The 25,895-nt window shown below is 31.4% G+C and overlaps 1 protein-coding gene and 1 pseudogene across 4 annotated transcripts; both read left to right on the top strand.

The window, feature by feature from the left end:
* Positions 1-11,054: 11,054 nt before the first annotated feature.
* On the top strand, positions 11,055-17,602 carry LOC148610013 (phosphopantothenate--cysteine ligase-like; annotated as a pseudogene). Its single transcript, XR_015914832.1, has 6 exons — positions 11,055-11,063; positions 11,554-11,778; positions 13,101-13,217; positions 13,824-13,892; positions 14,624-14,802; positions 15,274-17,602. The product of XR_015914832.1 is annotated as a phosphopantothenate--cysteine ligase-like (transcript).
* Positions 17,603-22,009: 4,407 nt separating this feature from the next.
* LOC148610012 (uncharacterized) lies at positions 22,010-25,572 on the top strand. Of its 3 annotated transcripts, none has more exons than XM_088541834.1 (4): positions 22,010-22,127; positions 22,457-22,783; positions 23,592-23,699; positions 25,021-25,572. In XM_088541834.1, exons 1-4 carry the CDS (start codon positions 22,079-22,081, stop codon positions 25,413-25,415), a joined length of 879 nt encoding a protein of 292 aa, XP_088397960.1. In that variant the 5' UTR covers positions 22,010-22,078; the 3' UTR covers positions 25,416-25,572. The 3 variants fall into 3 exon arrangements, with proteins under 3 accessions (XP_088397960.1, XP_088397963.1, XP_088397962.1); XM_088541837.1 differs by having other exon boundaries at positions 23,592-23,715; XM_088541836.1 differs by lacking the exon at positions 23,592-23,699.
* The last annotated feature ends 323 nt before the right edge of the window (positions 25,573-25,895 follow it).

Genomic DNA, 25,895 nt, shown 5'->3' with positions numbered 1-25,895 from the left:
TCTTTTTTGTTTGTGTTTTGCTCTAATTTTTGGTATTTCTGTACATATATTATAGAAAATCCATTTCATCCTTATTTAAAAAAAGGTTGCTACTGTGATAATTATAAAAAAAAATGTTTCACGTACTAGATCTAAAGTACATAAATGATTTTAATGAACAAATTATAGCCAAGGATGTTCCTTAGTCGGTCATGATTACCACGAGTGCGAAGTATTGAGTATATATTTTTAACACGAAAATGACAATTACACCAAGTATAGGAACAGTCAGCTGATCGTCAGCTTCACTCATACCATGATTAATGACCAGCAAACATCCTTCAGTGGGAATACAATAGCAAAATCATGCATTATACTCGATAGATGCATTAATACCTAAGCAAACCTAATAGTTAAATGTTGTCCAAAGCAATGTCTACAAAAACTTACCAGAACTGGCATGGCCATAAGAATGCAAAATAATTCAATAATTGAAAAAAAGAAAGAGAAGTTGGAAAATGTTCTTCTTCTTTTCGTCGTTTACAACAGCCAAGAACTTTCTGTTTACTCGATCGCTGTGGCCATAATTAAGTTTCATCTACACTTTGCCACAGAATGGATTAAATTGGAAATTCTACACTTTTAAGGAAGATACGCTCTTAATAAGTAAATACTCCTGACTCACTGCACTTTCGCTGTCAACTTCGAAATGAAAACAAATTATAGTAATTTTTGTTAAGTTCCCCATGTAATAAATTTTGATAATTCACATGTGAAATATATTCCACAATTTCACGTGGATTTTCAACCGCCATTCGCCCATAACGTCACTGTACGAATATCAATCTACCGAAAACAAACTTACAATTTTTGTTGGTAATTGCAATAATCAATTGAGAAAATCTAAGCGTGAAGGAACAAAGAACGCTTACAAAGAACTGTGAAAACCAGGTTAAATATATTGTCTTTGAATTGTTGTGGAATTAAGAATAAATCACAATTTCCTGAGTTTATAGATTTGATGAATGAGTATGATATAGTGTGTTAAACAGAAACTAAAACAGATGATTTCGATTCAGTTGTAATTCAGGAGTACAGATTTGAGTTTGAGATTTGAAAAACAGGAAATCAAACAGTATCATGTAAAACCAGGTGGCATTGCCTTTGGCTACAGGGAGAAGCTCAGTAAACATATCCAAGTCATTAAAACACAGAGTAAACTAATGATGTGGGTGAAAGTTTCTTCAGATTTTCTCAAAACAGATCAAAATGTTCTTATATGTAATATATATATATCCCACCTGTTAACTCAACATGTAGTGTTAGAAACTCTTTTGAAGAGATAGAACAAGAAATTTTAAGATTTTCAGTCAATTATAAGTACATTTTACTCACTGGTGACTTTAATAATAGAATATTGATAATGATTTCAATACTATTTTAGACGGTTTACATGATTTCAGTGATATTGTACATACTATTTATGCCTCTAGGCTTAACAATTTTAATAATAAGCTCGTGGCTGGTAGGCAATATTCTACCTTTTTATAAGAATAAAGGAGAAAAATCAGACCCAAAAATTATAGACCAATCGCCATTCTTAGCTGCATGGGAAAATTGTGCACATCAGTATTAAATTTGAGATTGGGTTCTTTCCTTGAAATTTTTAAATTATTGCACGAGAACCAATTTGATTTTGAAAAGGTCATTCCACTGTAGATAGTGTATTTGTTCTTTACTTGTTGTTGAAACTATAGAAAAAGAGGAAGAAAAAAGTTGTACTGTGCCTTCATAGATTTTGCTAAGGCCTTCGATACTGTCTGGCATTCAGGCCTGTGGTCAAAACTTCTTACATATGAAATTAACGGGAAAATGTACAAAACTATCAAACATATGTATAGTGATATAAGATCTCGTATTCTTAATGGTTCTGAACAGTCAGATTATTTTCCATGTAATATTGGTGTACGACAGGGAGAAAATTTACCACCTGCGTTGTTCTCCTTGTATATTAATGATCTTCATAGCTTTTTTGACAGTATCAATATCTAAAACTTTTTGTGATATTCTATGCAGACGATACAGTTTTACTATCTGAATCGCAATCGGACCTACAGAAACAATTAGATATGTTACTTGAATATTGTAATATGTGGACGCTTAAAATTAATGTAGAGAAAAGTAAGATTGTTATACATGTATTTTCGAGAGAAAGAATGCTAAATAATTTGTAATTTACATATAATAACGTATCATTAGAAATTGTGTCTGAATTTAATTATTTAGGGGTCTTGTTTACACGATCAGGAAGTTTTTCAGCCGCTAAAAAAGCTCAAGCAAGCAAAGCCACGCGTGCTATATACGATGTAATTCGTAAGGGCAGATCCCACAGCTTATCAATCGCGTGTCAACTTAATCTATTTGATAAAACAGTAAAGCCGATTTTGTTATAAGGCATTGAAGCCTGAGGATTTGAAAATAATAAGGCATTAGGGGGAGTACATCTTAAATTTTGTAAAATTTTATTGCACTTGAAAAAGTCAACCCTCTATTTTATGGTCTACGGGGAACTTGGTAAATATTCTTTAGATATCAATGTAAAACTTCGAATGATCAATTATTGGGGAAAGCTTGTACAGCGGCCAGAAAAACTTCCATCAATATTATATAGACTTGCATTACAAAAGTATGATATTAATATAGAATGGATAAAACATGTTAGTCTATTTTAAATGTTGCGGAATGTAATTTGTATGGAATAGCCAATCGTTTACAAATCTAACTTGGTTGTATAATAATGTAAAACAAATTTTAATTGATCAGTTTAAAAAAAGTTGATATTCAGATATAAACATATCACCAAAAGCCTTAAAGTACCGTCTCTTTAAGGATAGATTGGAATTTGAGAATTACATTAATATTCTTGATGACAAAAATATCATTACGTTGTGCAGATTTCGAACACTTAACCATCATTCGCCCATAGAAAAGGGAAGATGACAGAACATTTAAAGAGAGCAAAGGAGATGTACTCTCTGTAATTCAGGTGATATCGGCGACGAGATTCACTTTTTATTTGTTTGTAAAATTTTGGAACGCGATAGAAAAAAGTTATTGAAAGAAAAGTATAACTACAGACCAAACTGTTTAAAATTTAACGAATTGATGAACACAAAGAACGTTTCAGTGCTTGTTCAATCATGCAAATTCATGCAAATTATATATTAATAAAAAGAATCAATCTCCAGGATAAATGTTTAAATACTTGTACAAACTCTGCCTTACTTTTTACACTATATTTATATTACTTCCTGTATTAATGTATCTCCATACCATTGTTTGTATGTGGTTCATGAGAATAATAAAGATAATAAAGCTCATTACAAGACAATGCTTGACAAGACAATACTTCATTTGATAAACCTCAGACACACAGGTGTACAAGAGGACATATACACACAATAAACAACATACAACTATTTTATAAACCACACTCAATACATTCACAATTGTTACAAATACAAAAAAATTCATCACAGAAAACTTGGAAATCTTTTTATGAAATGATGAAATGAGCGAGGTCCTTGTACACTTCAGTATGACATAGTTTAATTAAATTTTTGTTCAGTTGGATATTGTAAATAATAGGTATATATTTTTGTCTAAGTTCTAGAATTTCTTTTTTCTGACAAATGAACAGGTAATGAAATTCATCGCCTGTTCCATTTCTACATAATCGGCATCTAAGCGTTCTTCGACACCATATCGTGGTTGAATTATCCTAGTAATCATAACACCGTAATGGGCCTACTCCAGTCTAATCATATTAATTTTAAGTTTTAGGAATTAAGAAAAGTATAAGTGCCTCATGATTATTTTTGGGTTGGAGTAGTAATATGTGTCCAGCAAAGCATGGGTTGTCAGATATAGATTTAGGCGGTTTTATGTTGAAACTTTAATTTCTCGCTAATTTTACCACAAAAGATATCTACATTGCACCCACTCTAGAATAATATTTCAAAACTTTAATCTAAAAATTCTGTTCGCCCTGCTCGGCGAAATTTTAAATGAGCGCCCCCCCCCCCCAATTTAAAATTCTGGATCCGCTCCTGGTGTCTTTTTAATGACCAATTCAAAATCTAACTTGTACGTAATAAATGGGTAAAAGAAAGGAGATAATATTGACGTTAAAGGTTATTTTCCGGGTTAAAAGTATTTATTTGACTTCCTCTTTCGATACTTTTGGTTTTGAGTAGTTCTTGTATACAACTAATATTTTGATTATGTTTTTCCTACATACTTGATTTTAATGCTGCTAATGAGAGGTTACTCTTTTAAACACGTGTACAGCATATCGAAATATACAATAAATATAAATTATTGTATATTTTTTTTGTATTCAACAAGAGAACAAATGCTGTTAAAATCAGCAACATTCTTCATCGTAAAGAGGTAAAGAGGTAGTTTCCAAAAATATCTTACAGTTACACTACGAAAATAAATTGAGAAATACTTCAAGTCCTCTCTGACACGCGACTGTGCTACATCTCTTTTTAATTACAGCACTTCTGGTCATGTCATCGTTGATTTTAATTTCATTGGGGATTCACTCCTACGTAAGGTATTTCCTCTTGGACCAAAATTCAGAGAATCTCAGCACCTCAATTGGAAACTTAATTTCAAAACCATAATGAATGCTGTTGAAGATTATGCATGATCATGGATAAAGAGATAAATTGACCAAGAACCAGAAATCGAATCATTGTCAGATTGCATTGGATACGTTCCATTCTATCTTGGTATGAAATCGTATTGATAATCTCAAGAAATATGCCAATAAAAGACCCAACTCCGTATTCAACGATCATGGGGTAATTGGATGCCTATCTTCTATAAATGGAAAATATATTATCGTCCTTATGGATGACGCGTCAAAACAACATTGTATTTGTTTGTAAAGCCTATTACCTCAATTGCCTTTTCAACATCAAAATGAGGACTTACATTACTTGTATTGGATTCAAAAACTTCATAAGAATCCATACATCGAGAGGTATATATATATATAGATTGATCTTCATCTCGTTACACAAAGATGTCAATTCACATTAAAAAGATATTGTCCGCAGTGAAGGGTGGACAGCAAACTATTTGCGATACCACATACTGTCGCAGTAGCATTAATCACATGTGGACACTTAAAAATTCTTTAAAAGATTTACTTCAAAACCTAAAAAAAAAAACTCTTTACACTACGTTGCCACAAGATAAATTGAAATCTCGTTTGAAAGGACTTATAGCGACATCTTTTGCTGAGTCGAAAAATTATGCTCTTCTTGGTTACAAATCCATATATTTTTTTCTAAAAAATCGCAGAAGGGTAACGTGTTAGTTTATTAGGTGTTATCTTCATCTGTTATCAAATGTCTTTTTAAATGTGACATTGTGCCTTGACATAAATAATTTGACATTTTTGAAACGGGTCTTAAACTGAGCTGCAGGGCTTTTATGGGGGTCTAACATACCATTTTAGTCCAGGGTTGAATAGCTATTAGACCATGGGCTGGAAGGGTCCACCGTGTATCACCCTCGTCAACTTCATAATGAATTTTGGGCACTTTTATACCTTTAATTACCGAACCGATGGTCATCAAAGAATATTCTTAGATTCCTTTTTTTTCAGAATGAGCCTGCATGTATATTTGTACCACACTGGGTCAAAGACTCAAATGTTCTAGCGCCTAAATCTTCCTGGGACTTCATGTATAGAGGAACTAAATAAATAGAATTATTGTGTAGCCCAATGTCACAGATTTACCAAATGAATTGCAGAAACACTTACGGTTTATGAGTTAAACAAGACATATATTAACCCCCATCTACCCGGAAATTTGCTAAAAAAAGACATAAACCCCTACGTTATTTGTGCTACAGTTAATATAAAATTCGCCAAGCGCAGCATGAAACAGCCAGAGCCAGTTGTACTCTGAGGTAAGTGCGGGTACGATACATTGTTATTGAGACACTGAACATTGGAAATTACAATTCATTATGGACACAGCAACTCATTTGGACACAATATTGCACAATATTTTCAAATTCAATTTAAGGATAAAGGTCTGCAAACAGATAATACCAAATAAGCCATTTTTACTGATGCATATATAGGGGTTTTGACATTGGTAAATATGTCAATTGATGCGATTTTTCGGTGGGGTAAGGGTACATTTTTTAATTTATTCAAAACCTAAGCGATATTACAAGCTACTTTCTTGGCACCATTTTAAAGCTGAGACATTGGGCTACATGTTGATACCTATAAATGTCAATTAACTTCGTTTTGTAGACAGAAGAAGTTCGGAGAATAAAAAAAGCGTAAAAAGGGATTTTTGCCTAAATGAGGTATAAAAAAATATTGCAATTTATTTTTGGCGCCAAAAACGGATTCGTAAATGAGAGGTACAAGGGTAGTTAAAAATCATATTTTGATTGATGAGTATGGGGATGCACGGTGGGCCCTCTCAGCCCACGGACTATAATTTATAACAATGGTATCCGGAACGTTTCAGTCCCCTGCCGTATTAGGTTCTCTCCTCAGCATCAGATGGCTGATTTTCAAAATACCTTATTTCGCACGAACTTTGGGAACAAAAATTGTGAAATAATGAATCAAAAAGGGTCTTATTATTTTTACCATTTTCCCACCTACTCCATGCATGCTTTCATCCTGTGGTAGTGTCTAAGTGCCTGATATTTTATAAAATCATAGTAATTGGCTGTTAGTTTTGGAAAGGCACCCCTGATTTGTACTAAAACTCAGCAATATTTTTTCAGTATGTTACCATGGCTACTGGATTTTATAGCAATAATCACTAAATAACTTATAAATGACTTGAACCTCCACACACCAAGGAATTAAAAAAATGCACCTTTTTTTTTTTACAAAAACACTAGAAATTTCTGTGCGGACTGCCTCAAAACAGCTTTATTTCAACAAAATGTGACCAAATTTTCAGAAATGATCTAACTGTATTGTACCACCCAAGTCATTATATTATGTTCCCTACTATTACTCTGTTGGCATTGAAACTGATACAAAGAAGGGTTACGCCAATGTGGCAATTTGCAAATTTTATTAGATCTGGCGACAAAAATAACCTGTTGGCGATTTTCTCTGCGCCTGTATATTAAAAATAAAACCGACGCAAAGTTTGACAGCAACGGATATTCTGTGTTGACACCTGGCCAGAGTTGAATGACCATAACCAATTTACCGCAGAAACCAATCAAATGTAATTAGACCAGGTGATATCATCATGGGCGATATCAATCAGATGTAAATATTTTATTGAGCCAATCAAAATTCATAATCTGGTCAAAGGTAAACACAATCATGACCATGTGCGCGTGTCGACATACCTTTAAACCATATGATGCAATCAGAATCTGATTTACCTTATAACAGAATGAATTAAATCCAATTAACAATTATCCCAACAGGAAGTATCTAACACACTTCGAAACGCAAGAATTGATAAAAGAAAATGGACGACATTTGTTTACAGCAAGAGTGAAATTACCGAATTTATTTCAAAGTGTGAATTAGGCCAAACAAAAAAAAAATATGTGTGTTTCCTGTTTCAAGATGGAAAAATAGGGTAGGTAGGTAGGCTTTTCCTCCCCCCTTTTTTTACATAATGTATCACATACATCACGAATTATATCATATTTCATCTACCCTATTTATGAAATCTTGAAGTTTTCCAAATTTGAAAATATTGAGTACTTCTTGTATTCAGTCATTATTTTGATTTGATCTTCCTACATATTTGATTTAAATGCTGCTGATGAGCAGTTATTCTTTTAAACACATGTACAGCAAATTGAAATTTACATGTATGAAACTGGTATTTTTTTTTGTATTTAGACATACAGTGGCAATTTCTTTATTTAAAAAAAAAAGAAAAAAAAGGAAAAAAAAGTAAAGCCTACCTACCTACCCTATTTTTTCAGACTTGAAACAGGAATATGGCAAGCCGTTGTGGAATTTATTCCCCATTTATTGATATCAATAAATATTTAATAACATGTTACTAAAAATTATTAACGTTAATAAATATTTATCAACATGTGCATAAATGATTTATCAATATCAATGAATAGATGAATTATTAACATGTTGATAATTATTTATTAACGTGTTGATAAATCATTTATTAATATCAAAAAATAAAACGAATTATTAACATGTTATTAAATCTTGTTCCGGAAGACTTGCATGCCGGGTAATATCCAATGTTATTGTCATTTTGGTACTTATCGATTTCGGCACATGACAATGGTAAACGAGATACCCGTTATATACACTATATTTTGTTACCAAACGGGTCTATGTGTGTATTCTGCTACATTATTCAGTATGAAATTGAAACAGTTTACTTCAAGACACTCAAAGGGGTGACCATCCATTTTTTGATTAATTATTAGTATATATAATAATAATTTTAAGTGTTAGAATAAATCTTATAATTACGGTTAAAGAGAAAGTAATTCACTTTAAGGGCACGACACGGCTTGGGTTTTGTTGTTGTTTTCTTTTCTTCAAAATTTACGACCCGGTTAGTTTCCAACGAAATATGTTAGGTTGCAATTAATCTAAGAACAATTATATCCCCACCACACACACATGCACGCAACATATTCATTTATTTGTGTTATATTTTTTTCTTAAATAAAAAAAATGTCAATGCCACGTAAAAAATCTATAACGGTACATTTCATGTATGTAGGGCATCATATAAATGTGACAGGTTTTGTTGAATAAATTCGCTATTTATTGTGAAAATTGGCAATTAAAAATAAATACTGAGAAGACAAAAGTTCTAAAATTTTCTTGTGTATGAATTCCACAAAACTTGACTTTTTTATGAACAAGAATGAATAAGAACTATCTTGGTATATATTTTCCAGATGTGGTTCTCTTCTGAAAACACGAAAGTATTTATATGACCAAGGTATAAGAGCTATGTGACCTCAAACGACTACTAAATTCATATTGCATAACATTTAAACATATTCATCATTGTACATTTCCATTACAGGTCATTTAGATGATAAATCGATTTAAGGGAACGAATTTGAATATGATATTTATTGACCAGTCTGTTGACAACTTAGGATAACTTCCAGGCAGATTACGAGGTAATAGCCATGACACTATTATCATGTATGTGAAAGGTAAATGAGACCAAACAAATAATAAAAAAAAAAAACTAATATAATAATTTCCTAGCTCTTTGATACATACACGTGCCATGTCCCCCGACCCTTTTATATTAGAATATCTGCATGTTTCTTATCTATTTATGATTATGAAATAGACAAGTTTAGGAAAAAAAACTTGAATGTATATCGAATATTAATACTTATAAGAAACAATACTGATTAAAACCATAAAAGAAATATGACATGATTATTGAAGTTGATCATATAAGAAAATGTCTAAGCCTTTTATGTATGTAATATCTGTATTTATCAATTTGCAAAGTTCAAGATCACAATCAAAAAAAAAAACCTCCTCTCACCTTCCCAGAAACCATATAGGAAATTCTATGTCAGATTGAGAAAAAAAATTCAAGGTCCACAATGTCATCATATGGTAAAGTATAAATGGGAAATTAAAGTTTCATTAAATTAATTTCATTTAAATTGTGGTATAGAGGACTTGCTTATTAGAAGATGTAGGTGCCCCCTTTTGGTCGATCAGTGACAAAGGTCACGTCATATTTTGAATCAGGATATCAGGGAATACCAAAAGTCATCAATCTGGAAAAACGAAAATGGGAGATGCACAATGACACCATAAAATAATTTATTAGATCATATATTTACATTGAAATATAACTTGTTTATACATGTCTTAGAAGTGTTCATTTAAACCCTATATCGTGTATCCTATATAACACCTCTAGACCTATATCACATGCCCTATATTACATCCTTAGACTTATATCGCAAGTTAGCCTCTTGCACATGCCAAACGGAATTATTCACGATTGATTTCCATACACGTTTAGTAGGAAAATGGCCAGTCAATAAAAATTCTTCTTAGAGCTCATTATAAAATCGAATTAAAAAAATGTGTGGAATGAAACCAAAATGAGTTCGTTCCGTATCAACCAGGAATGAAAAGAGACGAATAAAATATAAATAAAATCTTGAAAACGTTCAAGCATTGTTTTTTCTGCAGTTTTTAGGTTAGTCCATACTTCACATCCGTATAGGATAGATCGTGAAACTATTATAGTTTTATACATACGTACAAGAACATTCGGGTTAATGAACTTGGAAAGAAGTTTATTCAATGCAAAGAATGCATCACGCCTTTTCCTGCACTCATTCGTACTGCGTTCAACGGATTTAAATCCGTAGTTCATTTGCACACTTAGGTGAATATAGTCATCTTGTATTGGAACCAACTCATGGCTTATCTTTCACGGATAAAATAGTTTATTGTTACGAGAGTAAGTAGTGCACTGTAGAACTGCTGATTGTTTAGCATTGAAATGAAATGTCCATTTATGAGCATACTGCGAGCACACATCAAGCATTTTCTGTAACCCCAAAGGAGACAGGCTAATACAGGAAATATCATCAGCTAGTGCGGTGCAACAACTAACAACATGATAAACACCTGTGGTATTATTAAAAGCTTCTAAGTTAGTTAGCATTATAAGTGTTCTAAAGGTTTTAAAGCATCTTAACCCCCTACTTCAATTATGGTTCATTATCTCCGGTATATTTGAACACAAATGGGTAGCATCAAATTGCCATTAGTCAAAATCGGTAATGATTCTTCTGATAAGTCTCCATTGGGTCAAAATTGTCAAATGACTCCTTGTTAGATTTATTACCGTTGAAAGGTGAAATATTCTGTTATTTTTGGCAATTTTTGGCCAACATGTTGAAAACTGTAAGGCCTACTAATGTCCCATTCAGTCAAAATTGTTAGACAACTCTGTTAAAATTATTGCCCGTATTATAATACACGTACTTTATTTGCAAATTATACCCATATGGGTCAGGCAAGTACAATAAAAAGAACAAACATAAAATACAAAATGGACATCAAAAATCAATATATATACAGGTATATGCAATTGATCGGCTAGATCTGTTATTGATGCCAATTGCAGAATAATCTGTTGACCCTCCCTGGAGTTATGACCCCTGAAAGTGATGATTTTTTTTCATTTTTTCTTGTTTTGTAGAAAAATATAGCAGATTCATGATGAATGTGAATTGAAAAATGTTCTGTATAACAAAATCTACTTTTGGTGCAAATATCAGAAAAATCAGTTTAATTTTCATGAAGTGGTATCGTTAAAAAATGCACTTTTGACAATTTTTTCAGTTTCTTCCTGTTATTTCGATAGCCAAAATTTCTGAATTTAATTATGTTTTACTAATATTTTAATTAAAAGTAGATATAGCTCTTATTAGCCTCTTGTTTTATGCATTTTTCTCATACTTGCTGGGAAGAAATGTTTAATGTTGATACCTATGTATAATTAGTTTGCTGTATTTTCGGTTGAAGATGAATATGAACAAAGAATACTGGAAACTCTGATAAAGTATGAAAAGATCAAGGGAGATAATTTATTATTAACAATAGAGTTTCAGACCCTTAGTGACTACCTCAATTTAATACAAGCGTGTTCAGATGCTCTAAAACCAGCAAACAAAGCAATGTTATATTTAGCTGCAGCTGTATATGTTTATATACATAAAGAACAAATGGTAAGTTTCACATTGGAATGCAAAGTAAGGAGGTTATTGAACAGCATAAATCAACTTATCATTCATGTTTGATAAGTGCACTCACTATTTTCTACTAACATATGTTGCCTTTTATTTTGCATTTTGTTTGGTTTGTGTTTTCTTTTTCATTGCAAAAACTACAATTTAACTTTCTTTTCAGTGTTGGCACATATTAAACAATAAAAAGAATGCAGTTTTCAGACTTATTTGAAAAGCTTAATTTTATTGGGTAACATTTGATATTTATTGAACGTATTCCTTTGAAAAAAAATTGCTGTTAAATTCTTGCGAAATGAATGCAGATTTTGGGACTAGGTTATTATTGCATTATTAAGACTAATATTTTAACCATTATAACATTTTTTTTCTGTTTGAAAGAAGTCGTTTCTAAACACCAGGAAAGAACAGAAAAATCCATTGAGCTTCATTTATAAACATTCATTCAGCAATAATAAATGCAAAAAAGGGGTTATCAAGTAACATGGTCTATAAAATCTTTCTATTTTACTGTTTCATCTTCATGGTATATAGTTATCTTTATTATTTTACTGTTTTATCTTCATTATATATATAGTCATCTTTATTATTTGACTGTTTTATCTTCATTATATATAGTCATCTTTATTATATTACTGTTTCATTTTCATTATATATTTCATCTTTATTATTTTACTGTTTGATCTTCATTATATATTGCCATCTTTAGTATTTTATTGTTTCATTTTCATTATATGTAGTCATCTTTATTATTTTACTGTTTTATCTTCGTGATATATCTAGTCATCTTTATTATTTGACTGTTTTATCTTCATTATATGTAGTCATCTTTATTATTTGACTGTTTTATCTTCATTATATGTAGTCATCTTTATTATTTGACTGTTTTATCTTCATTATATATATATATATATATAGTCATCTTTTTTTCAATTTGACTGTTTTATCTTCATTTTATATATATATATATATACAAGTTGTTATTTTTGAAATTTGTTCTACTGATCATACATGTAGACAACTGGTCATACATGTAGACATATGTTCATTTTACTTTACTTCTCCTTTCCCCTGTTGCAATATACAATGGTTTGTTAAATCTTGACTATGTTATAAATAAATTAAAACATGTTGGGATTTTTTATTATGTTTCTCTTTTATTAAGAAAAGAAACCTTTTATTTATTGCAACTTAAGAAAAGCCAATTAAAAATTTTAAGTCTCTTGGCTTGGTAAGTCTTTTCATTACATTCTTTTTCTAGTATTCTATTTTTGACTGAAAAATTTTTTTTTCTTATTTTCTAGCCAGAACAAAATATCCAATCCTCGAGTGGACCAGTGAAGTTGTCATTAGAACTGGTGCGTAAGATGTCAGAACTGCTGGTAGCTGAATGGGTTCCAAATGCATTTGTTAGTTTCAAGGTACTACACTGTGTTGACATGTACTGTTATCCAAGGGAGACAACTCTGGGCCATACACTGTTTTTTCTAAATATTGATAGACATTGAAGTATATCTTATCTAATCACAGATCTATTTAGTTTTATCAAAAATGTAGATCTTTGACTTTAAATGATTTCATTAGAACACGTTACCTTGTTACTCAAGAATAACATAGGAAACCCATGTAGTAGAGATATGAAGAAGATGTGTAATAAATTAAAACCAGTACTATGAACATACAAAGATAAAACTGGCAGAAAATCTATATATTTCCATTGTTCGTCTTGGGAAGACACCTGCTATTCAGAGAAGATAAATTTTGTTTTTTCTCCTTCAGGATTAAAATACCCAACGTCACCAATTTATGCCTGGAACTTGCCTACTATTTCTGAACGCTACACAAAAATATAGTTACTAAATTTTAAAGAAAAAAAAGTTCTAAAAATATGGAAAACACAAATGTATAGTTACAGTTTTATTTTACGTCATGCTATCTTTGAAGATTAGGTCGTGCTACATTTTTTCTAGAATTAAAAATCCTCAGTGCTAACAGCACTTTGATTTTAACTCATTTTGTGTTTATTAAAACTTGAGACAGACAGGGATTTACTGATATCAAAAGCACTTCAAGCACTAGACAAATATCAGCATCAAGTAAGTTAAATTACATAGATATAATATCTTTGTATAGCATAGAGTTGACCCAGATGGAATCAAGGGAATCATTTCTCAGATCTTATATCTAAACCTATGTTTTGAATGCTGTTAACAGAGCTTCAGAGAATTGGTCAAATGAGTGAAATCACCATTTCTCTATCATATGGAGTGTAAACATATTTTGTGATTTTCTCTAGCAAAGTATCACTCCTTCAATATGATATGAATTGAGTAATTGATCAGTATGCAGTTTTTACAACTAAGTTTTTCGTGTTAACACATATGAGGCACATTGAAATGTTTTGAAGTGATCACCTTTAAGGAACAAAAACAGAGCTCTTACCAATTATCAGAAATTGCTTCGTCATCCTTCAACTTTTTCTAAATTCGGTTTCTATTTTTTGCTGTTTTTTAAAGACTTTTTTATCATGTTTATGACGCTACAAAGTTTTTTCCCCTTTTTATTTGGGTAATTACACATTTACACCCTTTATCTAGAATTCCGACTGTTTAGGTTTATTTTTCGTGTAAAATTTTGAAAATCTAAAATATCATTATATACATGTTTAAACAAGGGGGAAGTAGAAAATTTGTGAACGATTCTAATTGTAATTCTAGTTTTAGACTAGCTTTACCTTAATCATGCACTTTATGTAAAAAATAATCTGGCTTTTGTTTTGACACAAAACTCATGTTGAATTCAATATGGCTATTTTTGTTTGTTTCAGATTGTTATAGCAAACTTATTAGACAAGGAAGAAAGAAATATTTGTGGTTACCAAGAAAACACAAGATCATGTGACTATGTCTGATACAGACTTAAAGAATGGAATGGAAATAGAAAAACTTATTGTACAATGTCTTAAAGAAATACATCAGGAATTTTGTGCAATACCTGACTTATAATGTAAGTGTTTTTTTAAGTTTATTATGTACTTGCATATCAGAGAGTGTGTAGATTAGTTGGACATAGGGCCTTTAAAACTAAACAGGATTTTAATGTTTTAGAATATTCTCTATTGTTTGTGATATCAACAGTTCCTTGGTGATTGACAGTTATTGTAGTGCTCCGAACTTAAAATTCTTTTAACTCTGTACCACTGTGACAGTTTAGTTACCCTCAGGACATTGTGTCATTGATTGTGGTATTATGTTTCTTACTCATTGCTCCTTATATATATTTACTATGTAAATATCTGTTATAGTTGTAGTTTCTATTGAATATGCATTAAAAAGGTTGAAAATTACATTTTGGAATGTACAATACGAAAAATATGAGAATTGATGAAAAATGATGGATATTTCATATTGGTCAGGTTATGATTTGGTGATTTGCAGGCAAGAAGATGAAAAAAAATGGTGTTTATTATTTTTGCAGTGGCTTAGTGGTGCACTAAGTATTCAAGCCCAGAGTAAAAATTTCAAGGAATATTTTGTGGCATTTTAGACAGACCACAAAAATACACCAAAATTAGCATCTCACAAACTATGACTGGATATATGGTATACGTGTTATTGTACTGGATATATGGTATATGTGTTATTGCACTGGATATATGGTATATGTGTTATTGTGTGACTCAATTTACAATGTGGATGGATTTATATCAATGACACATTTGGTTGAGTCTAATGATAGAAATTGTACATTTCATAATTAGTTGGTCGTACTAATGTTGTTTTAGGTATTCTAAATTGAAGTTATTTTGGTAAGTTGGTATTATTAATAAGATTTTTAAATTTAAATTGTGCTTGGCATTACAGAATAATATGTTATTGTTTTTGTTTATATCATTGTTTTTGTTTAAAAAATGTGTCCTTGTATCAAAAGAAAATTTTCCAAATTTGCTTACTAGTTAGGGTGTAATAGTATTTTAGAATACTCCCAATCTAAGACCACATTGTCTGTCTGTTAGTCTGTCACGAGGCTACTGTTACATGTTACAGTCACCAGGTTTACTGTAAACACCAGATTTACAGTAACAAGTCATCAGGCTACCGTAACAAGTCACCAGACTACTGTAACAAATCTAGGTTACTGTAACTGTTTACCAGGTTTAATGTTACAAGTCATCAGGCTACTGTAACAAGTCACCAGGCTATTGTAACAAGACAGTTTTAGTCAGCTGGCTTCTGTTACAAATCACCAGGCTACTGTACGTCACCATTCTACTGTAACAAGTCACCAGACTACTGTAACAAATCTAGGTTACTGTAGCTGTAATTCACCAGGTTTACTGTAACAAGTCATCCGGCTACTGTAACTAGTCACCAGGCTATTGTAACAACATTACTAATCAGCAGGCTTCTGTTACCGGTGTGCTATTCAGTTATTGAGCTGATATCATTAAAATAGAATATATTTCTAATATCAAAACCTAAAAAAGTTACCAAATTAAAGAAAACAATCAGAGAATTTATGCCACTTTGATGGTATTAAAATAGATAATGTTATGTACATATAAAACGCAAACTTTCGCATTGCGTAAGATAAACTATCGCAGTAGAGTAACATTTACCTAAATCAAACACTACTTAACACAGTTTACATCAAATGATGCATTGAACTGATGATGAAAATTTCGATTTGTTTTTGGTGATAGCATCGGATAGAACAAGGCATGACTTTATTGTTTACAAAAACTAGTTTAAATACTCTTTTGGAGGCATTTCAGTGAATGTCTAATTATTTTTTTTCAAATTCATATGAGCATTCAAAATCCATATGAATATTCATCATGATCGATTGATGTTTATTTTTTTAACTGATATCAAGTTTAGTTTTAAAAGGTTTTTTTGTGTCCTTAACGCTTGCCATTTTCTGGATATATATATTGTCTGATTTTCCCCATAATACATCAAATTACAGCGATCAACTATATCCCAAAAACAAACTGAATCGTTTTGCGGCATTGCAGACTCACTACATTGAACAAGATGAGCATTATATTGATATTCATCAGACACTATCTCCATGCCGTTTCAAAAGATGCAGCGAAAATCGACTTGTCAATTTGAACATCTTCGGAAAAATTTGAATTCTGATTTAAATGATATTACAAAATTGTGGAAAATGGCAATTGATATTTGCCACACTATCAGTCATGATCTAAACATCTTTCAAGCAAACTCAATTAAACAAAATCAAGCTGATTTACCTTTTTGCTTAAGAATTAGCAACATCCTTCTTTTTTCCATGACGGCATATCCAATTACCGCTAAGATGGTTATCAAAATTTCTGGTCACTGCATATATTGTCTCGTTTGTTCTAGGATTTTGACTAATTGTTCCATTTTTTTAATGCTGATCGCACTGTACATTTTGAAAGGGAGGTAGATAATCGGCCCGCGTACGGCCAAGGGGGTCTATTATAGCAATCCTGTGATAAAGGTATGCTGCCCTACAGGTAAGTGTTAGTTTCTTCGTTGACACTTTCCGCATAAAACATAGATTTGTGCTTCATTGGAAAGTACCTTAAAAAAAGAAACATTACAACAGAAAAAAATAAAAACATTGAAATTTTGATTTAAAAAAAAATCAAATAGTATCACATAAGCCTTGGTTCAATGGAAGAGGATCAAAAGGTATTATTACACTGAAAAGAGTGATAATATCACGGTCAAAAAAATTATTCATGTTATCCGACTTGATATTGGATATTATTTACGCCAGGGCATTTCACGTATTTTAAAGAGAATACATGATTTCCACGAAACGTACTATCATAAATCTTATTGTATAAGTGATTTTATTATATATATGATTTTACATTTGAAGCCTAAAACATTTCTGATAATAATTCTTTACTGAAGAATCCCGCACAAATGTATCAATTTCCTGTATTCAGATCTTATAATATAGCCCGCACAGCTTACTAGTTTCTACTAAATTAAAAAGCTAGATCAATTGTTAATAGCATCTTAACATCTTGTTAATATACTTGTTATAACAAAACAATATTCGTATTCGCTTTATTTCTTTTTGTTTACTGTTCACTTGAAATGAAACATTACCACTACTAAACACGAGAGACAGCAACATGACACTCTTGGTTGAATACATCATTCTTGCTGCAACATGGGCATCCTGTACAAAATATAACAAAGACGACACTTGTTCATTTCAATAGGTTCAAACAACATGTATTGTAAACTCGCCTGTTAACTACTTGCTTTTTTTCATAAACATCTATATCAAATAAATAACTGAGAATGATAAATTGAACATTTATAACATACGTGTTATGAAAATCAATGAAAACGTAATGATATACGATGACTCACTACATTTACCAAAAGATATGAATAAACAGTATACAATGTCGCATTATATTAGAATAAATCAGGATTATTCCAAGGTCCACATATGCGTATTGATTTAAAATAAACATAAAACTGGACATTTATTTAGACAGCGTATACACTGGTCTACAAGTAGTCTAAAAATGGATTGAGGCTGTAGATTTTGTCTTAGTAAATTATTCGAAAGTGATCAAGAATGTATGTTTTATATCTGTTAAGATACTCTGAGAGTATTTGCTTATTCACATCATCATGTTTTATGTGTGTTGTAATGGCAGAGCATGATTTTACTCCCAAAATTATACTCCGCCACCGAGGATCGAACCATAGACCGCTCGGTGACAAGCCAGCGACAAACCGAATCGGCTAAAGAGTCAACCCTTTAGCGAAGTCAATTGACTGGCTATTTAAATCCCACATAACACACTCATTATTGTGTCAATCATGCTTCTCGTAATTTTACGTTTTGATTTCAGGTGTGCAATTACATATTTCATCAAAAGTTTCAATGCATGACCTACCTGTACTTAAAAAAAAAACTTTATTTACGCAAGTCCTTCAGTATGGTTTTCATTTCGTAAACTAAAAAGTGTTAGATAAAATTAAGTTTACTAAATGAAAACCATTGCACTGTAAAAGTTCATCGAAGCATTGTGATACCTTGTGGGGTTCGGATTTTAATTTCATTAACTTAGAGATTGTTACACAATTGAAGGCTTCTCGACTGCCTAGCACGATAAAGTTTCCAAAATGATTTTATGTCACAATCAGCTATTATATGCTTTTATCTGGACAATATCAAAATTTCCCTTCGCTTTTTTTTGTAATCAACAATACACAAATGTTCTTTCTTCACGTGGTCTTCCATTTTCGATCCTTTACGTTTAGTTTTTACAATAGTCCAGTAAGTTTTCAAATACGATTTGTAAATATATTTAGGTATACAACTATTTTCTGCCTGACGGAGTATGGCTTCCAGTAGGGTGGCACCATTTTCTATATCTGCCTTTGAGTCAAATGATAAATTTTGTTCTGCACGTGTGAAGTACATATTATTGTGTTATGATAAGAAGCTACACACGTTTCTGAATGCCATACTCCATCAAGCAATAAAATAGATGCAATGTGACAAACTAACAATGAACCTTAAAAAGACTCAATGTATGCTTATTGGTACTGAACAGAAATTAGCAAAATTTCGTAAAATTCATATCAATATAGACAATATTGTATTAGAAACTGTTGAGCATTCCAAACTTGTAGGTATTATTTTTTATTGTTATTTATCTTGGTCTTACCATATTGATTTTGTCTACCCCGGACTAGACTTTTTATGAGCAACTCGACGGGTGTTTCTAGAAAAGCGAAGCAGAGGGCGCTTACCCTACCGGTGCACCTGGTCCATGCTCCCAGTTTTTAGTGGAGTCTGAGTTGCTCATTTGCTTTTGATATTATGTATGTATGATTTTATTTACTTTATGTTCTTTGTTTTGCATGTCTGTTTTCCTTGTCTGGTCTTTGTCCCTGGATTACATTCTTTTGATTACTGCTATAACTTTGGTTCCCATTATTACACTTTGACCAGTCGAGTATAAGAAACTGTTCTACAATTGAATGTTTTAAAAGGGCATACTTAGATAACTATTTTAACATGTCGACCAATAACTAGACATTATTTAATGAATTCCTATTATATACATGTAATATTATCTATCTAAAATTTAATTTCATTTAATGTGTATTTTATACTTTAAGTTGTAAACTATGTATATAATGCAGGACCATAATGTAAAATAATCCTGATTCTAATTATGTAATTCTGTTCAAATGAAGGACTTCATTATTATTATTATTATTATTATTATTATTATTATTAAACTCAAGACAGTCATGAAAATAATGTGTTATAGAATGTAAGATTAGAATATAGTCTAGTGTCGAATGCATTGGATTATATATATGCTCTAATCCTTGGGTAATGTATGATTTATTACTGTAATGTCATTTTCCTGTAGAAATTTGTGCAGTTCATCTGATTTACGCTTGGTAACTGATGAGCAGTTCAAATCATATACGTAGTTAGCATTAAGGTCGTCAGCTATTATCACATGAATAAGTTGAACAACGTGTTGATATACGTCAGTTAAAACAGTGACACAGTCTTTATATGATGTAATGTCACTATCACTAGGTAGATACTTTTTTTTATATCAAATGAGCGATCACTGAATGACAACCTTACACTGGTTTTGTGGTCTGTACATGTGTTCGAATAAGAAATATGTGAACTTGTTGTGATTTAACATACATGGATAGTTAACATTTAGATGTTTATAAATACCCTTCGATTTCTTTGTAAATATCAAATATTTGAATACAACGTAAAATACTTTTCTCTGTGGTCTTTGCTATCATTATCCCATCGCAAGAAACTGATAAATATCATATTCTTTATAGATACACATAGCTTTATCATCTTAAATTCTTTATTTCATACAGATAGAGATTACAAATAGACACACATACATTTATAACTCAGAAAAGTACCAAAAAAAATTATGTAAGAATAATTACGAATAGAAAGTAATAATGGTACAAAGGAAAAACACAGAAAAGAAAAAAAAATGAAATAGATAATAATAATACAGTAATAATAAAAATTAATAATGAATAATAAAGATAAAAGATATTAATAAATATAAATTAGACATGGACTATTTCATAACAGTACAAATCAATATAGGAAAGAAAAAAAAAATAAATGTATAGCATCATGTCTGACAACATCAATAAAATCTATGTTGTCTAAACTTTTTTGCAAGTTTTATAAGTCACATTTGTGATCAAAACATGAAATAGGGTTGTATCGGACATTAAGTTATAATCTACTGAAACTGTTTTTCCCGCTAATCAGTATGTAATACTTTATATAAGAGTAATCAAGGGCACATAAGTTATAGCGATAATCATATGAATGTAATCCAGGGACAAAGATCAGATATGGAAAACAAACATACACAACAAAGAACAAAAAGTAACTAAAATCATACATACAAAGTAACAAAAGCTAATGAGCAACTCGGACTCCACTAAAAACTGGGAGCATGGACCAGGTAATTAGTCAATAATTATTGTTAATTTCTCAACATCCCTTTATCGGCTTTAAACTCCGTAGAGGGATATACATTATCCCTAAGAATAAGAATAAATCACCCCATGCATCTACATAAAAAACACGGAGTTTAGATATCAATGAAGTCTATTTACTCTAAACGTTTCTGCATATGTCTAATCGGTGAATAATCTCTTAACTTGTATTAATGGAAGAGTGCACGAAGTATAGTAGAAGCTGTAAGATAAAAGATGTACGAGCCAAGACAATCGTATATTGTTGGCTGGCGTAACCAAAACAAAAAAAAAGACAATCTTTAAATGTTAAGTGTATTTCTTCTGCTTTTGGTGTACCCAATGTCTCCCATTTGTCTTTGTCTGAAGAAAAAAGTTTTATCTTCCATTAATTAAAGGATATAACGAAATTTCCGAACACATACTCGTATTCCCAACACGCAGTTAAAAAATCTAATTTAAAAGCATTAAACATTGTTGTTACTCTAAACAGCATAGAACACCTATAGATATCCCCTACGCATTACTTGGTAAACATTTTCCATACTTTGTAAACAAATGATTCCTAATCATCTTATGAAAAGTTGAAAAAGTTTAAATTTAGATGATTTATTAGTTGCTGCTATTTGTTAAACAAAATACCGATTGTAATAAGAATGATGTGGTAAAACCAAAATTTTAAAAACAGGAAATCACACTTTGAATATTAATAGATACACGGAAGATATTTAACAAGGAAATAATTCCTCATCATAATGATAATGTTGGAAAATTTTTTTATGGAAATGAAACTTATTATTATTGGTAAATATTATTAAACTCTTTGATCTATCTTATCAAATTGTTTTCAAACTTCAATAAATAATTAAAAACAAGTAAAAACGCCTTACGTTTTCATGGCAAGATGATGCATAATTTATATAAGCATTATAAGGATGTCATTCACCACTCCACTTTTTTTTTTAACAAAATATTAAAAATAATTGAAATTTAAGTTGAATACTAGTTATATGTCTAAAAGTTTTAGAGAAGTAATGATAAGAAATATTTCTTTTTTTTAACAAAATCATAATTTTTCTTATATGATTATCTGGGAATATTTCGTTTAATCGATAAATTAACACCCAAATCAGGTTTATTTCAAGTCATTGATTCTGTACATAAGACGACTGTAAAGGTCAACAAAGGCGAAACAGTTGTCCTTATTTGTCCGACATCAGTAAACGACGCTAATCAATGGATTCTACTAGAACCAGACGGGTCCATAGATGAAATAATTGCGATTGGTTCTTCAGTCAATCCATCGATAGATAGGCAAGAAAGACTATCGGTAGTCTCAAATTCTACAACATATATTCTAACAATACCAAAAGTACAAGAAGCAGATATTGGAACATACCAATGTAATGAGAGAGGGGAGACCATCGTTGAATTCGATGTTAAATTCTTACCAGTACAAGGTACGGAAATATAGAAATGTCTATATATGTAATTGTGAAATATTGAAATAAGTTAAACAAATGCCGATAAATCAAGAAACATCCCAATAAGTTTTATAAGTCATATTTGTGATCAAAACATGAAAAAGGGTTCTATTGGACTTCAAGTTATTAACCGTTTTTCTCGCCAATCAGTATGGAATACTTTATATAAGGGTAATCAAGGGAACCAAGGTTATAGCGGTAATCATATGAATGTAATCCAGGGACAAAGATCAGACATGGAAAACAGACATACACAACAACAAAGAACATAAAGTAACTAAAATCATACATGCGAAGTAACAAAAGCAAATGAGCAACTCGGACTCCTCTAAAAACTCGGAGCATGGACCAGGTAATTAGTCAATAATTATTGTTAATTTCTCAACATCCCTTTATTGGCTTTAAAATCCGTAATGAGATACATTATCCCTAATAATAAGATTAAATTACCCCTTGCATCTACATAAAAACACATTATTTTAAAACAAAACAACACTTCACTAACATTATACATTTTCAATCGGACATTATTCCTATGTAGTTGAAATGATGATTTTAACTGTTTTCGTACTTTTTATTCCAAAACACACTCAATTTTATTTTAAAAGTTCATTGTAGTTGAAATATAATAGATTTAAAATCTCTAGATGTGTAGCTAAATACTTTCTATAACAATATGGGTTATAAAATCGGAAATCAACCATTATTTCGATACTTTAAACTTCGATAAGTTGACCCTGACATCTCAAGACTAGTGCTTGAAGAATGTTCCGTTTCGTTAAAGGTACAAAAATATACATTAATGTCACAAGTATAGATGCAATATCAACTGAAGCAGCCAGTGAAAACAATGGAAGTGGAAAAGGTTCCACACTGTCAACATCCAAAAAAGGTGCGGTGGTATACAAGTTGGTATTTAAATTCGTTAATAGTAAAACGAATATTTCTAGTTTAGAAAACACAGGAGACTAATATCATTAGGAATCAAAACAAATTCACAATAAAACAGAGGTCTTTTTCACAAAAAATCGTAAGTGTAAAATTAGTCGTAAGTTATGATGTCATAATAGAGTTAAAGAGTAATCAAGGGAACCAAGGTTATAGCGGTAATCAAAAGAATGCAATCCAGTTAGGTATTGTGACGTCACAGCTTACGACTAATTTTACTCTTACAATTTTTTGTAAAAAAGGCTACAGGTCTTGATTTTTTTCGTAAGAAGGAAGGTGTTATTAGCTATTTTTTTTAAAAATAATTAACATTTGACACATACTTTCGTCATATAAATAAGACTATTTTATCTACCCTGTGCATTTACCTTGCTCATAGATTCGTTGTTTTCTTGTGTATGTTTTGTATTTAAGTGGTAAGATTTGATCAAAATAAAACTAAATTTTGAACTGTGAAACATTAATTCAAAAACAGGATCCCAGATGACAATATCTAAATATGCAATCAAATATAAAGTATCATGGATTTCATTTTTTTGTCGATATCATATAGAATTTATGTGTAAGGTTTGTAAGACTCGGGCAAATGGGAAAAAGCAGAAACATATGCATGTTTGTCAAAAACCTACCAATCTGTCAATATAGTTTCACTCAAGGATGTTTCTCCAATTGAAGTGCGCTGAATATTAACATGTCAAGAGCGGATAACTCTGTCAAAAACCTTCTATTGTGAAATGTCTGAGCAAATTCAATGATGAGAGATAAAATAGTTACAACTGAGTTCATCCAAATGATATGGTTAAGTCTTGTCTCTTTTCCTAGATATTGATGATGCAAATGTAAATTGTTATTGCCATTAGAAAAGGGGAGGGATGGGTAAGGTCGGGCAATTTAGCCTCCTGTGGCGGAGAGCAAAGATTCCTACTCCTATCGAATACCACAGCAGGGTTCTTTAACGTGCGAGGTACGTGACATCTTTCCCAACACGGTGCACCACTATGGTTTGTGGTCAGGTTTTCCGTATTATAGCCTGACAACCCCAGCATGTAACACGCCAGGGTTACCCGATTCCATCACCTGGGACACGCATCCCAGTTGCTCTGTTTCATAAGGCTCTCAAGTGCTCAAAGTAAACTATCATTGAATCTTGTTTAGCCATTTAGACATGTCTTGCCTTCTAGACAAGCACTATTTAACTACTCAGTGAAAAATGTATTGACTTGCATATATCGCTACCCCTTACGTTCTACCTCTTTCTATTACAGATCTTAAAATCCCCGTCGTATCCATACTGTCTGGAACTGGATGTGCCTTTGTAATAACAGTTATTGTTATTTTAATATGCACGTGTCATAAAAAAAGCTGGTTTCCGTCGATCAACAGTTATAACAACGAACGTCGCCAAGAAATGCATAATTTCACATCGATACCTATCTACGAGGAAATAAATTCTGTAAGCAACGGACAAAATCAGATGGCATCAAGACAAGGCCAAATAAATAGTACAATTGAAATGACCAGTAACATTTCCTATCAAGAATCGGGAGGCGGTATACATGAACCATTTCAGCCACCTCCGGTATATGAATTATTAGTTACAGAAGGATTGCATGACAATCATATTTACAAGGATATTTCCATTATCACACAACTTCGCTGACAATATTCTATAATGCAATATATCAGCAACAAATATAGGAGCGTCAGTGGTGGGATATAAAAAAAAAACATCTAAATCACAAAAGATGGCCTGAACACAGGAAACAAAATACAATCTACATACACAATGTAGAGAATAAAACAGATTCACTTAACAATTGAAGATATATTAAGCAAAACAAGAGGTCAAACAAACAAAAATAAAGCATTAGCAATATGAACTCCCACAAAAAAGAAAGTGACACCAGGTGCTCTGGAAGGGTAAACATGACCTGCTTCATCATGGGCAATCATCATATTGCAAGTGAGTATAATCCGGTATTAGTCCAGCAATTATAATGCGACTCCCCTACACGAGTAAAAAAGGGGTCCTGTCAGAACAATTCACATTAGGACGATTCTTTCAATTCAATAAATATCATAATGTAAACAAAGTAAATAACGCGGAAATGGTGGAAAACTATTTGAAATAGACAGATTA

Source organism: Perna viridis, chromosome 8 (assembly GCF_037379345.1).
Source record: "Perna viridis isolate PV_CMFRI_1.1 ecotype Kerala chromosome 8, ASM3737934v1, whole genome shotgun sequence".
In the NCBI taxonomy this organism is placed as follows: domain Eukaryota; kingdom Metazoa; phylum Mollusca; class Bivalvia; order Mytilida; family Mytilidae; genus Perna; species Perna viridis.
The sequence above is the reverse complement of the archived record's forward strand: the minus strand, read 5'-3'. Positions and strand labels throughout refer to the sequence as shown.

Coding starts and splice junctions, on each gene's coding strand:
- LOC148610012 (XM_088541834.1), top strand. CDS start 22,079: ATGATAATGTTGGAAAATTTTTTTATGGAAATGAAACTTATTATTATT. Junction 22,128..22,456: donor AATGAAACTTATTATTATTG/GTAAATATTATT, acceptor CACCCAAATCAG/GTTTATTTCAAGTCATTGAT. Junction 23,700..25,020: donor ACTGTCAACATCCAAAAAAG/GTGCGGTGGTAT, acceptor TTTCTATTACAG/ATCTTAAAATCCCCGTCGTA.